Raw genomic sequence first — 17,912 nt, 5'->3', positions numbered from 1 at the left:
AAAAGTTAGTAAACAAAAGATCAATGAGTGATTCCACTCTGTTTTTTCATATATACTTGCTACAGCTCTTCTAGATACTCTAAGATATTTTCTTTTCCAAAAGAATTATTTATGCATTTTGATATTTATTAAAATGGCTTAACATAATATTCAAATATATTTCTTCAATTCTTTTTTTTATTTTTTGCAGTTTTTGGCCAGAGCTGGGTTTGAACCCGCCACCCCGGTTATATGGGGCCAGAGCCCTACTCCTTAAGCTACAGGCGCTGCCATATTTCTTCAATTCTTTATGAAAATTATAAACATGCAAAATACTGAGCCAGTGATAATAGAGTACCTGTCTTTCTATGTGAACATACACTTGTTACAAATAAAGAAAATGAATGACAAACAGAAACTGAAAAGGAGAAAGCATAAGTATCAGGGCCATATTATAATTTAACTATCTATAAACATTAAGTAAAACTTAGTTTTAAGTATCTTCTAAAGCAATTTGATTATGAGGCTTACTGATTTGGGGACCAACATTGTTTTATTTAGAGTTCTATTAATATTAATTTTTTCTAGGCAATAACTTTAAAAGTCAGTTTATATTGATGTTTATTATTAACTATCTAAAAACAACAATATCTAAGATAGGCGTGAAGGTATTTATAGAAGTGTCACTAATAAGCAACATTAGTAAGAGTGGCCAATATATTTCCAACGAAATTGAGGCTTCCCTAACTCAAAGGGACCTAAAATTTCACCCTGACGATACTATAATACATGTGGCCATTAGAAAACATTCTTCATTTATGAAATTCTTTTTTTGGATTAAGAAAAGTTTATCTAATTTTAGGGAAGGTTGAGATATTTGCAAGACATTTGGGTAAATTTTAGGACTAAATGCAGAATCTCTGGAGAAGGTATGGGAGAAAATTACTTGAGGTTTCTTGTGAATTTTTGTTATGGCTTGATTATAAATACCATGCAAATATCCTTTGTCAGTGTGTTTTGGCAGTTCTTCCAAGGAGACCAGGGAATGAAGAGGATTACAGAAAGAAGGAAAATGAAGTTGATTTTATACTACAAAACTGAAGTGGGAAATTCTATAACTTTCCAGAAAATTTTCTACCTCATTCTTGTGTCCACTATACAGTACTACATAATCTTTCTAAAAACAAAAATACAGACTTCCCAGTACAATCAAAACTTCATCCTTCCCTATAATTTCAAGAGTAACCAATATTTAATCACATCATTTGTTCTGGGACTATAACAACTATTGTGACTTTGGTTTTAATAGACTGAATCATAAATAGCTTCAAGTGGGAAAGGGAGTTTTTGGCTCATAGAATCCAAAGAGGGTGGCCAACAAAACTTTTGCCAGGTGCATTTTGGTCTCAAGAGCGAGAAGAGCTAGAAAGGTACTTTCAGGATGTTCCATCTGAGCTGCTTTTCTCTGTGTGTCTACTTTATTCTATCTCTTAAATTTTCTTTCTCTAGATGGAAGATAGCAATTTGTTAATTCTACATCTTATATGTATAAAGCTATAGTCACTTACAGAAAAAAAAAAAAAACTGCCATGAACAAAGTCCTAAGATTGTAGGGAAGGAATTTATTTATTTATTTTATATTTTTGCAATTTTTGGCCAGGGCCGGGTTTGAACCCATCACCTCCAGTATATGGGGCCAGCGCCCTACTCCTTGAGCCCCAGGCGCTGCCTGGGAAGGAATTTATTGAATTCAGTTGTATCTGTTGGCTACCCTGGGCCAATCAACAGGCCAGAGATTGGCTAACTTTAGGTGCAGACCACCACCTAGATGCAGCTTGGGGAACAGGGTCATGTGGTAGCATATCAGCTCCTTGGGTACCATAAAGCTTGGCAATAGGGAAATAGACTTGTTCCAGGCAAAAAGGAATGTTGTAGTGCTAGGCAGAAAAACAATAGGTTACTAGTACCTACTGCAGCCCCGTCAAAAAGCTACATTAGGGCGGTGCCTGTGGCTCAAAGGGGTAGGGCGCCAGCCCCATATGCCAGAGGTGGTGGGTTCAAACCCAGCCTTGGCCAAAAACTGCAAAAAAAAAAAAAAAAGCTACATTATATCCATGATGGTTGTGCCAAGCTCATGGAAGGTTCAACTCCAGCCCACTTAAGAGACTCTGGGAATATGAGACATATAACCAATGGCATGTCTATACCATATGAAATAAAATCCTGATGGAGCAAATAGGTTTAAATGACTGAGTGCCCGGGCGGCGCCTATGGCTCAGTGAGTAGGGCGCCGGCCCCATATACCAAGGGTGGCAGGTTTGAACCTGGCCTCAGACAAACTTCAACAAAAAAATAGCCGGGCATTGTGGCGGATGCTTATAGACCCAGCTACTCGGGAGGCTGAAGTAGGAGAATCACCTAAGCCCAGTAGTTGGAGGTTGCTGTGAGCTATGACGCCATAGCATTCTAGGAGGGCGATAAGGTAAAACTCTGTCTCTAACAAAAAAAAAAAATGAGTGCCATCTTCATGAATCCTTTTCCGAATACTCAACTGAGTCCTATCAAACTCTTACAAGTATTTATGATCACCACTACACAGTTTATCACATAACAGATAATTGTTCTACATTTGCCTGAACATTAGGTCTAAGTCTCTGCTCTACTGTATGTCTCCTATTTTATACTTCCTTTTACTAAAAGACCTCTACACCAAGATTAGTGTTAAGAACATACTTTATTCCTCATTCATTCCATAAATGATTCCTGAGAGCCTGCTAATTTCTAAGCACTATCCTCCATGCAAAGATTACAAAGATGATCAAAGATAGATCTTTAAAGAGAACACACGATTTGATGTCTTTTGTCCCCATTACACTTGACATAGAAATCTGGCATGGCCAAATTTGATCCACCGATTGGATTGCCTCTTAAACACCAGTAGTGTATCTAGATGCAATTTAGTTTGCCTATCCAGAAAAATCAGAATTTTCCTCCCTTTTAAGCCAAAAGGCTATTAATGCAAATCCAATTGAATTTGCATTTGATTACATTTCTGATGGAAACATTCATATGCAAATGAAAATTCATGCAAAGATAGCCAGATAACTCAAATAGTTGCTGAAATATCAAGATAAAATTAGGATATTAAACATACATCCATCCATGTTTATGCTAGGTTACCCTAAGGTCATCAAGTGGGACAATGTTCTCAAAAAACTTAAATCATTTCTTAAACATTTGACAGCACTCAAGTGTGTATGAGTTCAAAAGAAACTATCATGTTACTTTCTACTGTCATGGCACTGAAAAACAACTTAGTCACTGGTAAAATCAGTCAACTTAGTCAAAAGATGTTCACCTTGGATTCAACATTTTGTCTTCCTTATCCTTTCTTACCATTAAAAACAAAAGGTGACTTTTGATAGCTCTGACATTATTTTGATGATCCAAAGCAATGAACAAATAGTTTATGCAAATAAAATAGGCAGTTCCCATGTACTCCCCAGAGCCTTAGTGATGTAAGTGTAATGACATCATCACAACCATAACCAATAAGTGTTCATTGCAAAGCCCATGGCATTGTGAGGATTAAGTGATTTAACTAATGTCTGTATTCTCTTATTAAATCCAGCTAAGAAAAGATTTATGCAAAATTTCAGGATATAAAATCTTAATTCACTACTCCACATTCCAAACCTATCATTGGGGTAAATATAAGCCTTGGAATGAGATGCTTGTTCTAGTCAAACTTAGTGGAGGTTGGAGTGGCACAGGAGAGAGATTTGAGACCACAGTGTTCAAGATTATTGATGCTTAGTTTAATAGTCCACAAAGTGTAATTCTCCCATTTCCTTCTGTTTTATCCTATGTATTTGTCCCTAGTTTCTATTCTTTTTAGAACTCGAGGATTCCCCACTTTAATGAGTGTCACATACCATTCACCAAACCCCATGTTCAGGGGGTGAGCATCGCCCACCTTGACAAACCCAGTCCTTCCCCAAGCCTTAGGGATTTTACTTCTTAAGTATTTCTCTCATCCAGCCTCTTTTCCTCTCTCTTTCTCCAGTTCCTTAATTTTTATTGTTTGCCTAGCTTAGGGCAGAAGGCTCCTAAATGGCTTCCCAAAACCTCCTTTTCTATTTCTCTGATCTCTATCATACTATAGCTAAAGTTGTCACTTAAAAATGCAAATAATCATAATTTCATCCAACACCCCCCTTACTTGATACCCTTTGATGGTTTTCTATTTCCCTTAGAATAAAATCCCATGTCCTTAACAAGGCTCCTCCTCACTCCTGGTCTGCTTCCTGCTGCCTCTCCACCCTTATAGCACAAGTCTCCCTCTGCCCTCTGCTCCAGCACTGTCCTTCTACCTCCCGAGGCGTCCTCTCCCTCTGCCCTCTGCTCCAGCACTGTCCTTCTACCTCCCGAGGCGTCCTCTCCCTCTGCCCTCTGCTCCAGCAGTGTCCTTCTACATCCTGAGGTGTCCCATGCTTCTTTCAGTCACCACCTCCTTGTGCAGGCTGCTCTTCCCCAGCCTCGACAGCCAATTTCAGGCTGCAATTAAAATTGTCCTAAGCTGGTAGATGCTATCATGTTCCTCTGTAACTTCTTTTATACCACCATCTAACTTTCTTTCATAATATTTATTTGAGTTTGTAATAATTTAGTTTTGAGATATCAGTTATATTGCTCTTTCTCCTGGCTTCCTGAGGGATAAGACTAGATCTGGTTTTTTATAAGACATGATGCCTAGTAAATACTAGGCATTCAATAATGCTGTTGAATTAATGGAAGGTTCCACTTTCTGTTCTTCGCATCTAAATCCACAAGTTCATAATAATGAAAGCCAAAAAAAAAAAAAAACCAACTAAATTGACTGGCTTGCTCGAAAATCACCCTACCACAATTACCCAGGAGAGTTAGTATGGCAATTATGGTGATATTGTTTATGGTGAAGAATAAGGTGAAGAATCTAGTGGAGCCAAGGTTAACTGCTTTTAAAAACTCTGATAATAGTATTCTACCATTAACTGTACTAACAAAGTACTTTTTGCACTTACCTATGACAGACAATAACAGCTATGGAGAGGAACAGCTCCCTACCCTCCCAACTCTGCCTTATACAAAGGGTATTTAAGCCCCAACTTATTTCAGAAATATATCTAGAGGTTTCAAATATGCAAAGTCTTGTGACACAAGTTGTTAAAATTGGGTTACAAGTATTACTCATTTCATAGAAATAGATTCATAAGTTCAAAAGTTAAAATCATATTAAAATCACATGGCACTACAGCCAGTCTCTTGACTCCCTCTGCTACTTTTTATTTTCTTTCTATCAGCTGTGAGCTTAATTTTATTTTCAGCAGCTTTAAAATATTGAGCTAAAGATTGAAATTATAGGGAAACATAAACTGCTGCATTCCACGATTTTTTAACAAAGTTGCATTATTATCTCTCTAGGAATATCTGCCCTTCTGCATCTGTCTCAGACTATGTAGCCTCGGCTGCCTGTGGTGTTCAGATGATGGAGGGTTAACAGCTTATATTTAGCAACAGGATGTATCTGTGGTTAGGGACGTTAAGCTTAGTAGACAGTGAAAAATTAAATGTACCTTTCTTGAAAGAAAAGGAAGCTTTATATAGACTATTAAAATAGCTTTGAGCTTATGTTATGTCTAATGTTTATGGGTTTTAGAATACAGTTCTGTTTGTTGGTCTTTTTAAATTTTCACTGAAAAACATTTTAAAATTTCTCTCACTCTTTGTGAATTATGCAGCCAAATATTCCAGGAAGAAAGAACTAAAATGTGCTTATTTCACTTAAAGCAAAGTGTCCTCTTTCTTGCATCTATTATGAGAATAAGCATTCGATCAATAATCGGTCATCTTTGATACTTCTTACAAGTAAACCAGGCATGTGTAGTCCAATTGCCCAGTCAGCGTCTCTCATTAACAGTGATGGAGACGGACTTGGCCTCCTAAGAAGGCCTGGAAAGGACATTTCTTCTCCTTTTATCATTTCAGTGAAGAATGCAAATTGCACATCAGACTTTGAGGAATACTTTGCCAAAAGAAAACTGGAGGAACGCGATGGCCACGCAGTCAGCATCGAGGAGTACCTTCAGCGCAGTGACACAGCCATCATTTACCCAGAAGCCCCTGAAGAGCTGTCTCGCCTTGGCACGCCAGAGGCCAATGGGCAAGAAGAAAATGGTGAGGCTGTAATTCATTTTTAGCCACTACATTGACCTCTGCAGCTGTTACAATTACAAATGCACTCCATGCCTGAGTGTTTACCTTAAAATTTGAAGAACAGCTGCAGAGGCATGGAATTTCATGAGCAAAGATTAGAACTGTAATTTTAGGGTATTGTGAAATTTTTTTGTCAGCAAATTTGTATCATTTGTACATCCAATAAAGAACAAGAACAATTAGAGCCATTTCTAAGAGATAAAAATATCTAAATTTATTCCTATCTTTCTGAAACATTTTACTTTTGAGGGGAAAAAAAAGTTTAGAATTACTGACCCTCACCTTTTGTTCATCTCTACCCACACCTGAAAAGCTCCTTTACACTGTGAGTTCCTGAAGAATCTGTGACTAAAGTTTCAGTAGGAACTGCCAGTCACCAAAAGAGAATTTCCTCATTTATCAGCTGTTTAAACCACCCCCCTCCCCAAAAGCTCAAGTAATTAATTAATTTTCTAGCGCAGTGTGAGCTGATTCCAACAAGTCTGTCCTGGGTGTGCGAAGGGACTGGTGTGTAAGAGGGCTGGGTGCGATGATGGCACTCTGGTGGAGCAGATTGCAGTGATTCCTGTCATACCAGCCCGGGCAGTCAGCCCATGAGCTGCCATTGATTTACTGACCTTTTGGCCTGCTTCTCTCTTTCCTGTCTCTCGGCTACAGACCTGCCACCTGGAACTCCAGATGCTTTTGCCCAACTGCTGACCTGCCCCTACTGCGACCGGGGCTACAAGCGCTTGACATCACTGAAGGAGCACATCAAGTACCGCCACGAGAAGAATGAAGAGAACTTTTCCTGCCCTCTTTGTAGCTACACGTTTGCCTACCGCACCCAGCTCGAGCGGCATATGGTGACGCACAAGCCAGGGACAGATCAGGTGGGGGGGCATTTAAGTGATTTCTTTCTATAATAACCCCTTAGAGAAATGATATTGCTTTGATTGGCAATCATTATTAATTTTTCATGGCATTTCGAAGATGCAGATCTTTTAATGGTAATAGCTTTAATTGAGGTCTAAATGATTTTTTGATGGTCTCTTCTAATATGATTTAATAGTCTTATGTTCACGATCGAATGAGTGTGTTAATTTCTAATTTAGAAATTTTATTTGCACTTTAACTTGACTTTAGTTTCATTTTTATGTTCCACAAAAAGTGAGTGAAATTGTAGCATTTTAATTATACATTATTAAACATCTCAGCAATTTTAATTCCATTTTTCACCTAGTTTTACTTAGAAATTTTCTTTTCACCTAGGGTCTAAGTCATAGTAAAAGTGTGTGTTTCTTTCATCACATAACACCTTCAGTTACTTAAAGAGATTTTTATAAGCTGCTACTAGTTCATGAAATCTAATTAAGTGTTTTAAGGAAAATCAGAAAGGCACATAGTACACATGTACATATACAATAAGTTGGATTAATACTAAAGCATTGCATGTACATTTAAAATGATCCCTTCTTGATATGTGTATTTACAGCTAAATGTTAAAATTGCTCTGCCTCTTTCTTCTTCCTTATCTTAAAAATAAAAACTCTATCTTGAACAGATAAGCATAGCTTCTTAAATCTTTAAAATGATTAAATAGGATTGACTCACCATGTCCCTTAAATGTTGCAGCAAAACTGCTCTTTCTGTCTTCCTGGGAGAATTGACTGCAAATTGATATTATGATATGTTCAAATGGTAACAAAAATGGTGTGCTCTAAGTCATCAGAACTGGCCTTTCAGACCCGGAACCATCCTATATGAGCCTTAACATAGTATCTGTTTTTTAAATTATTAAATATGATATTTCTTGTACAATTTTTATTTTTTTCTTATAGGCTTTATTTTATTTGAATATGGAAAATAAGAATAAGCAAACACAAGCAAGCAATGGTGACGATACTCTATTATAGAACAGATCACATAGATCATTCCATTTACGTCTGATTAGACTTGTCACCTTAATGTTTTTCAAAAATCAGTTATTTTTTTAAAAAAAATGCTTGCATAGTTACACTTATATAACAGTTTATCTCCCCTTGCTTATATGCAGAAAAACTCAAGGAAAAAAAAAGTGCCTAGATATTTATCTAGCAAAACCGCTTTAAATTTCACATGCAGAAGTGTGATTGTGTTGGCGCATTATGAATGGTAGCTTTGGTGTTGAAAAGTCCCCTCATTTGCTCATGGCATTTACAATTAGTAAATTAAAATGATTGTATCATATTAACAGTGGCACAACTAAAGTTTATAGTAGTCCTCTGAGGGCTGTGGGGGGAGACAAAGCAGCTGTTGCTGTTTGTTTATGCAACTCAGCAACATATGAGCGCTGGTCCCTCAATGGCGCTCGGCGGGCTGGGCTCTGCTTGATCTTTGAAGGTTGCTGCTGTTTGAACAAACCTCCCTGTGTCCCATGTAACACCATCTGTCTCACTAGGAATGTGGGAAGATTCAGCACACCCTAGCAGTTGTCATACCGTTTCTGTGCTGTCTTTTTGCAAAAGGCTTTTGTGTCATTGCTGCTTGAAAAAAGGCTGACCTCCTACCTTGAGCATCCAGAGTGGATGACTGTAATTTTTTTTTTCCAGAATTCTAAGTCACACTGCTTTTTTCCCCTTGTTCAAAAAGGTCAGCTGTGTTTGATTATATCTTTGCTGCTTTTAACTTGTCTTTTCAGCAAACTTTTTTCTTTTTTGTCCCTACTCCCTAGCACACTACTAAAAAGGAAAATGAAAAGTCGTTGAAGTCTTTCCTACTGGCCTGTGTTAAAACTGTTCAAGCAGCTATAACCCAGGATGTTGTCTCTTGCATTTGATAATGAATCAAATCTGATATGCAACACCTCAGGAAAAAGACAGTGCTTAGATTCTCTACTAGCACTGCTAATGGGATATTTAAACATGCTTACCATGCAATGAAATATTTATAGTCAAGGGGTTTTTTTTGTTTGTGTTATTTTGATTTGGGTTTTGTTTTTTGTTTGGTTGGTTGTGTTTTGTTGCTGTTGTTTTTGTTTTTGTTTTTGCTTTTTGAAGTTTTAGATTGGGTCAGGAGAAGATATACTTTTATCCTGATACAAAAAATTTGATAAAATTTGCTATATACATGTGGAGGATTTTTATTATTTTTTTTTTTGAGGCTACTCAGAATCTTCAGGAAAACATTTATTTTTTTCCTTATCAAAACAGCTACATTCTAGCAGGTAATCTTAATATTTTAACAATTTGTAGTAAACACAAAAACAATAAACATCTTTATAATTATACTTTCTCATCTACAAGGGCTCAAAAAAACAATTTGGAAAAGAAACCATAGAAATAATTCTAAAGCAAGGGTTGGATGCGCATGTGAAAGCACTTTTTTTTATTTGTTCCAATTTTATTACAGACATTATCACTTTTATTGCAACTCTGAAAGACTGGGCAAATAAATAAGAATGCACTCAAACCTTTGGGGCCATCTGAAAAATAGAGGTCTTTTAAAAATATTAGTAACAAATTTCCTTTGTTCCTCCTGCACAAGACTGATGTCAGTCTTTTCTCCTCTTTTAGCACCAAATGCTAACCCAAGGAGCAGGTAATCGCAAGTTCAAATGCACAGAGTGTGGCAAGGCCTTCAAATATAAACACCATCTGAAGGAACACCTGCGAATTCACAGTGGTGAGTAGCAGAGGTGCTGGTTCTCACATTTGCATTTTGTTTAATTAAGGGAATTTTATAAGATTGTTTAAATTTTACACAGTCCTATTTGTAGCTTTTTGGAAACTACCCATTTATTCCATAAACTATGTGTGCCTGATTTGTCTTCATGAGACTTACGGTAACATCAGTAACACTATCTTGTAACAAGAAGAATGCTTATACTTTATAAAAACTGCAAATGCTTTCATTCATTGCAAAATCTAGAGGCTCCTTTTTGTCCCTTTGAAACCTCTTCTCCAGATCAAAAACTTTCTTTTCACCCGAGGAAACTCAACTGACAAATTCTGGAGGATGTTCCTTTTTGATATCTAACCATGAAAACAAGTTGAAGAATTTTGGATAAGAGCTTTATATGATAAATGCTCCCTGATTCCTGAGAGCTATGTGTCACAGAACAGTATCCTACCACTGAGATTTCTTCTTTATAACTAGTTTGATAGCTCTGCCAAGCATTTTATTACCAAATTGGATGCTATTCAAAGGACTAGTTGGATTCGTAGAATCAATGGAATTTCCACAAAGTTGATTAAAACCATGGCTACACTTCCCTTTAAATACTGTGACATCTTTATTGTGCTATTGACCACTCATTAATCTGACATTCTATTTAAATAGAAGGCTGCCGATGGCAAAACAAGATTTCGGATCTTAGCTGAAAAGGCATAGATAGCCTACCTTTCACTGCTAACATCTTGAGTTATGTCCTCTCAGGGTAGATAAAGCTCAGAAACAGTTATGGTTGCATAATTCTAATCTAAGCACCTAGCATGTAGGGGTACCCCATTGTGTTCCTTCCATTTGGTTTCACAGGTTCTTGTCTTGGTAGACAACTACAAAGAAAAGTAATGTTAATTTTAATTATCATTTTAGGTGAAAAACCTTACGAGTGCCCAAACTGCAAGAAACGTTTCTCCCATTCTGGTTCCTACAGTTCACACATCAGCAGCAAGAAATGTATTGGTTTGATCTCGGTAAATGGCCGAATGAGAAACAATATCAAGACGGGTTCTTCCCCTAATTCTGTTTCTTCTTCTCCTACTAATTCAGCCATTACTCAGTTAAGAAACAAGTTGGAGAATGGAAAACCACTTAGTATGTCTGAACAAACAGGCTTACTTAAAATTAAAACAGAACCACTAGACTTCAATGACTATAAAGTTCTTATGGCCACACATGGATTCAGTGGCACTAGTCCCTTTATGAATGGCGGGCTTGGAGCCACCAGCCCTCTAGGAGTTCATCCATCTGCTCAGAGTCCAATGCAGCACTTAGGTGTAGGGATGGAAGCCCCTCTACTTGGATTTCCCACCATGAATAGTAATTTAAGTGAGGTGCAAAAGGTTCTACAGATCGTGGACAATACGGTTTCCAGGCAAAAAATGGACTGCAAGGCTGAAGAAATTTCCAAGTTGAAAGGTTACCACCTGAAGGATCCATGCTCTCAACCTGAGGAACAAGGAGTCACTTCTCCCAGTATTCCACCTGTTGGTCTTCCAGTAGTGAGTCATAATGGTGCCACTAAAAGTATTATTGACTACACATTAGAAAAAGTCAATGAAGCCAAAGCTTGCCTCCAGAGCTTGACTACTGACTCCAGGAGACAGATCAGTAATATAAAGAAAGAGAAGCTACGTACTTTAATAGATTTGGTCACTGATGATAAAATGATTGAAAACCACAACATATCCACTCCATTTTCATGCCAGTTCTGTAAAGAGAGTTTTCCAGGCCCCATCCCCTTGCATCAGCACGAACGTTACCTTTGTAAGATGAATGAAGAGATCAAGGCGGTCCTGCAACCTCATGAAAACATAGTCCCCAACAAAGCCGGAGTTTTTGTTGATAATAAAGCCCTCCTCTTGTCATCTGTACTTTCTGAGAAAGGAATGACAAGCCCCATCAACCCATACAAGGACCACATGTCTGTACTCAAAGCATACTATGCTATGAACATGGAGCCCAACTCTGATGAACTGCTGAAAATTTCCATTGCTGTGGGCCTTCCTCAGGAATTTGTGAAGGAATGGTTTGAGCAACGAAAAGTCTACCAGTATTCAAATTCCAGGTCACCATCACTGGAAAGGAACTCCAAGCCGTTAGCTCCCAACAGTAACCCTCCCACAAAAGACTCTTTATTACCCAGGTCTCCTGTAAAACCTATGGACTCCATAACATCACCATCTATAGCAGAACTTCACAACAGTGTTACAAATTGTGATCCTCCTCTCAGGCTAACAAAACCTTCCCATTTTACCAATATTAAACCAGTTGAAAAATTGGACCACTCAAGGAGTAATACTCCTTCTCCCTTAAATCTTTCCTCCACATCTTCTAAAAACTCCCACAGTAGTTCATACACTCCAAACAGCTTCTCGTCAGAGGAGCTCCAGGCTGAGCCTTTGGACTTGTCATTACCAAAACAAATGAAAGAACCCAAAAGTATTATAGCCACAAAGAACAAAACAAAAGCTAGTAACATAAATTTAGACCATAACAGTATTTCTTCATCATCTGAAAACTCAGATGAGCCTCTGAACTTGACTTTTATCAAGAAGGAGTTTTCAAATTCAAGTAATCTGGACAACAAAAGCACTAACCCAGTGTTCGGCATGAACCCATTCAGTGCCAAACCTTTATACACAGCTCTTCCACCACAAAGCGCATTTCCCCCGGCCACGTTCATGCCACCAGTCCAGACCAGTATCCCCGGGCTACGACCATACCCAGGACTGGATCAGATGAGCTTCCTACCACATATGGCCTATACCTACCCAACTGGAGCAGCTACTTTTGCTGACATGCAGCAAAGGAGAAAGTACCAGCGGAAACAAGGATTTCAGGTAATGAGACATACCTTTTCACTCTGAAGAAAGGAGATGGCAATCATACTGTTTATGTACATTTAGGGGAAAAAAAAAAACCTTAGTGAGAAAAATCAGGAGAAATAGAAGAGTTTGTTTCAAAGTGAACTTAATCCTTTTGGTGGCCTAAAAAAACAAATGATGCAGCAGTGGAACACTGTACCCCATGAGCACGTTCGCTTAAAGAAAAAGATGAAGAAGCAATTATTGTTAATTTTTGATATTTCTTTGGGTTAATTCATCTGCATTTAGAACTGTACATTGATAATAGTATTTGGTATGTTTTATAGAAGTGCTAAAAGTTAAAGTTTATTAACAGTCAATTGCTTTTCAAGATGTGCACAACTTGCTGTAACAATAGGTACTTGGTTTTAGGAAAAAATAGTTTATTTTGAAGAGCATTAAAAAATACATTTCAGCAAGACATGATTGCAAGAGGGACTTTACCTAACAATTGCAATCAGTGTAACCTGGCTTATTGTACCCTCAATGAATCCCCAACAATAAAAAAAAAAAAAAATACATTTCATACATTCCACATGACTTCATACCAGATTTTTCAAACTAGCTAATAATTTATCGTCTATCAAATTCAAGCAGGTATATTTTAACATTATGCAGTTTAATCCTTGTTTGCAAAATAGGAGGGTAAGTAGCAGTGCACCTCTGTAACAGCTGTTCCAGTATTCGGATTTATAGTACATCTGCCCTCTTTGTAAATGAATTTAAGCCTATTTAATCTCCTCTAATATTAATTAGTGCAAACATAGTCTAAGAAAACTGAACTGTGGGCTAGCAAATGGAAATGTATGTTATCATGCAAGTTTGCACTCCTTTGGATCAAGACAAAATAAATATCAAGAAATTTAATAATTTACTGATCCACATTCATTATTGCTCAATGCTGAAGGCTGTTTTAACATAGAACATTGATAAAAAGTGTTATTAATATTCCCTATTTCAAATTAGAAAATTAAATATAAAAATATAGCTTGAGGCCTTTAGTTGGTAGACATACATTTAAATAGATTGCATAATAATAACATTTCGTACCTAAATATAAAATTTAATTAATATGGGGTTTCTACAGCTACAGATCATTTCTAAAGTTAAGCACACTGGAAAATACACAAATTCCAATGTTTAATTTTCACTTGGATATTTCCTAGTAGAAAGAAAATGAAGGATTTTAGAAAAATTTATGTTTCTCTCACCTTAGAGTTGACTATTTTCTGTCCTTGAAAAATAGTGAGCTCTACTATCTAGGGAAGAGACGGTTAATATTTCTGCCGGAATATGAGGCCTCGTGTTGCTCATGGAAAATGTTAATTTTTAAAAAATTAGACCAATTAATACAAGCATTTTTGAGGTTGTCCAAACGTCAGCCTGTTCGAAGGTCTTTGGTGTAAGCACAAAGTGAAGCCACTGTATTGAACTGTGTGATTATATCACAGGGAGAATTGCTTGATGGAGCACAAGACTACATGTCAGGCCTAGATGACATGACAGACTCCGACTCCTGTCTGTCTCGCAAGAAGATCAAGAAGACAGAGAGTGGCATGTATGCATGTGACTTATGTGACAAGACATTCCAGAAAAGCAGTTCCCTTCTGCGACATAAATATGAACACACAGGTATGAGTGACTTTGACTAGCTGGTTAGAGCTTCCCAGCCTGCTGTACATTTCATAATATTTAATGAGCACACTTGTGCAACATAAGATGTAGCATATGCTGATACCTTCAACAAGGAAGAAATAATGCTTTTGCCTAGCTCAGTAGGACTTTTTTGTTGCCTGTTTATTGGATCATTCGTGTGTTTATGAGTATCCTTGTCTTCATATCCTTCGAGTTATTCTGTAAACAAAATTTACAAATCATGTCAAAGGAGCATTCAAATGGTGAGGGCAATGAAGTGGCACCCCAGAAGCCGGTTGCTGAAAATATCCTCCACTTCTTAAGCTGTGATGACCCTATAGATACATATCATAAGAAATTCAATTGGTGAATTTCATCATCCAAAGCATTGAGTAAGCCACAATTTGGAGGCAATGTTGTGTAGTTTTAATCAATTGGCTACATTTTGAATCAGCTAAAAGTAATAGCTGATTCAAGACCAAAATAGCTACTGAAACCACCTATATTTGGAAGACTGAAATATAGTTATCTAAATTTTTAGTTAATTTCCAATGTATGCATTACTGATTAGGACCAGTTACAAAGAGTTGACAAGACACCATTCTTCCCTATGAGTAAAGAGATGATGGGCTAATTTAAAAAGAAAAGAAAAGAAAGAAAGGTGAGGCATCTAATGTAAATTACTATTATTTCCCACAATCCAAAGTGTGATTTGCAGTTCTGTGATTGAGTTCTAGCTGGGTTGCCTCCCTCCCTCCCTGTCTACTCATATCCTCACCAACGAGCTAACTCAGAAACATCCCTGCTCCAACCCACCTCCAATTCTTCCCTAGACATTTGGCTTTCTCTACTGGCCTTGGATGGGACAAGAAAGGCTGTGGGATCTCAGTCAAAATATTGGCAAGAGGGAAAAATAGGCACGGGGGTTGCAGGTTAGGAAAACCTCTCATTTTAGACAAGGGAGTCTACTCTCAAACATTTTAATTTGATAGGGGAAAAATCAACTTAAATATTAATGCTTTGGGGAAGAAAGTGATGAGGCGGTAAAAAAGAAAAGAAAGAGGAACGTGAACATTTCTTGTCACATTTTGACCGCCTATATATATGTGGCATCCTTTCTGGTGATTGAAAACTACCCTTGAGAAGCATTTGTACTTATTATCATCCCTTATTCCTCACTGGGCCCATGCTGGAGGCAGCACAAGCAGCCAGCATCAGGCTGAGGAGGGGGAGAGGGGAGTTTGTCCTTTACCATTAAGGTCGAGGGTATTTGTGAAGAGAACAAAGTTGATAAATAGCCAAGCCATAAAAATATTTTCTTTAGTACTAAGTTCTATTTAAACATTTACAGAGTAAAGATATTTTCATACCTGAATTCATTTTAGTATTTTGATCAACCTCAAATATATTTTGTATTCCATTATTCAGCTACAATAGGCACATCCTTGAAGGCATCTTTCCCTCTCTGATTGGTTTTATTATATGACCATATGCAAACTTTATCATTTACTACATGGTGAGTGGAAAAATTTTATTTTAGTGAGGGCTATCATACATGTAGATATCCAGTCAATATATTTATTTATTATAAACTATAAGCTTTATAGTCTATCAGATTTATAGGCATATAGATGGTTGAGAGACCCAAAAGTTGACAAACACTAATATGCATAATTAATTTGAAAAATAAACTTTATTTTAAAAAGTAAAGCTAAAATATTCTGGTTCTTTAAGATGAGAGATCTGCTGTCTAGAAACACTGCCTAGCAACAAGATGCTAACCATCCAATGATGTCCCTAAACTTGCGATTAATTATCCTTCTGCTGGCTTCCCGGCTTGTCAGGGTTCCAGCATGTCAACTTTTTGGTCTCTTGACCAAACATCTCATGACATTACTGTTGTTAGTATGTTAGGTTCCATCCAAGTGAAGTTCTGCATGAATTTTCTATGAGTGTGATATATGTGGACATTTAGTCCATTTTCCTATATTAATTGGGCCCACAAGTCTTTTATTTGTTTATATTAAGCACTAGCAATATTGTGAGAATGTATTAATACAAAAATTCTAAGTGAGAACTGTTTGGGGGAGTTGACTGATTCTGAGGTTGGGAAATAAAGTTGAATTGTCAACTAATTATGTGTTAATTATGAATGTTTCATTGATAAAGTATGTTTGTTATAATTTAACATATTGAATCATTTAAATGAAGAAGGATATCATGACCTACTTATTCATGGGATCCAGTGCTTTTTTGCCTCAACCTATTTAATTTATTCCCTAGACAGACACCAGAGTCATAAGACTTAATTTTTTTTTACCAATGACTATTACTTGCTTGCTTTTCCTGAGCCCTAGCACTAGGACAGAGGAAGGAAACACTATGTAAATGTTGACTTAATATGGCTTAACTGTCACAAATGAAGACTGTGAAATTTTAAAAATCTGAAACTCTTTGAACACTGTCTACCAAAATTAAATCTGGCCTTTGCTGAGTGCTTTCTCTACTGAGGCATTGAGGTAGATGCTTTTCTTTGTTGAGACACTGTCATAGCTTCCTTATTCAAAAAGTAATAAAGACATTTCTATTTTTGAGTAGATACAGTCTAAGTTTTAAATTACTAGTCAATTTTTTCCTCAGTTATATGGTAATTTTTTATAGCACAAGCCTTCCATTTATTACTAACTTCAGTTATCATTATAGCTGTCAAGTGAATCATGAACCTAGATAATTAGAGAAAATATTTACCCTAAAAAAGTTTTGATTCACTCAGTATCAATTTGGATATTCTCAATCTTGTGCATGTGGAAATTTAATTCTAGGACATCTTGATTTGAATCGGGTATACCAACCAAACAAGTTAAAAAGAGGTGAATGTCCAAGTCAGTGCCTATTTAAATTCAATTTGTGAAATGCTGATGAAATGGCAGATCAGAATATTTAATGTAAGGCCTATGTCAAAACTCTCACCTGCTTCTTTCCATGAAATCATGGATGAGCATTTTATTCTTTCAGGTTGCCATTTTTTAATGGAGAAATAATATATTTATATTAGAAGCATATTGTTTATTAGCAAATGAGACCTCTGGAAATTGATGGTCTGTGACCATAGCATCCATAGGATGGCTCATACTTAGGCGGGCATCACCCAAGCATTTCTAAAAGGGCTTGGCCTGCTGGAGAATGCTCACTGTCTATTTCTCTCAAGACTCTGCTCTCAGTTTTGTTGCTTTGGAAAAGAGAGAGCCATATCAAATATTATGTTCATTTAAAATTATAAACATGATTTCACCATGAAGGGACCTAGCTATCTGACAACCTAACTAGCTGACCTTTTGTGTTCCTGAGCTGATGAGATATTAATATCCACAGAGGTTATGGACAGTTTCTTCCATGTATTCTGTAGCAACTAAAGCACCAAGAAATTTTTTACCTATGATTTCTCTTTTCTCTATTCAGATTCATTTCTTCCATGTACTCTGCTCCTGCTGCATG

The 17,912-nt window shown here is 37.0% G+C and overlaps 1 protein-coding gene across 3 annotated transcripts in view; it reads left to right on the top strand.

Moving 5' to 3' along the window:
* The window catches only part of ZEB2 (zinc finger E-box binding homeobox 2), a 129,746-nt gene that overhangs the window by 107,780 nt on the left and 4,054 nt on the right, over positions 1–17,912 (top strand). For all 3 annotated transcript variants that reach the window (XM_053596490.1, XM_053596489.1, XM_053596491.1), the window contains 5 exons: positions 6,007–6,195; positions 6,892–7,106; positions 9,768–9,876; positions 10,789–12,758; positions 14,234–14,414. In XM_053596490.1, coding sequence (XP_053452465.1) covers positions 6,007–6,195; positions 6,892–7,106; positions 9,768–9,876; positions 10,789–12,758; positions 14,234–14,414 — 2,664 coding nt within the window. The remainder of the gene's footprint in view (positions 1–6,006; positions 6,196–6,891; positions 7,107–9,767; positions 9,877–10,788; positions 12,759–14,233; positions 14,415–17,912) is intronic.

The sequence above is a fragment of the Nycticebus coucang genome, chromosome 7 (genome assembly GCF_027406575.1).
Source record: "Nycticebus coucang isolate mNycCou1 chromosome 7, mNycCou1.pri, whole genome shotgun sequence".
NCBI classification, from domain to species: Eukaryota; Metazoa; Chordata; class Mammalia; order Primates; family Lorisidae; genus Nycticebus; species Nycticebus coucang.
This window is presented reverse-complemented; position numbering and strand designations above follow the sequence as displayed.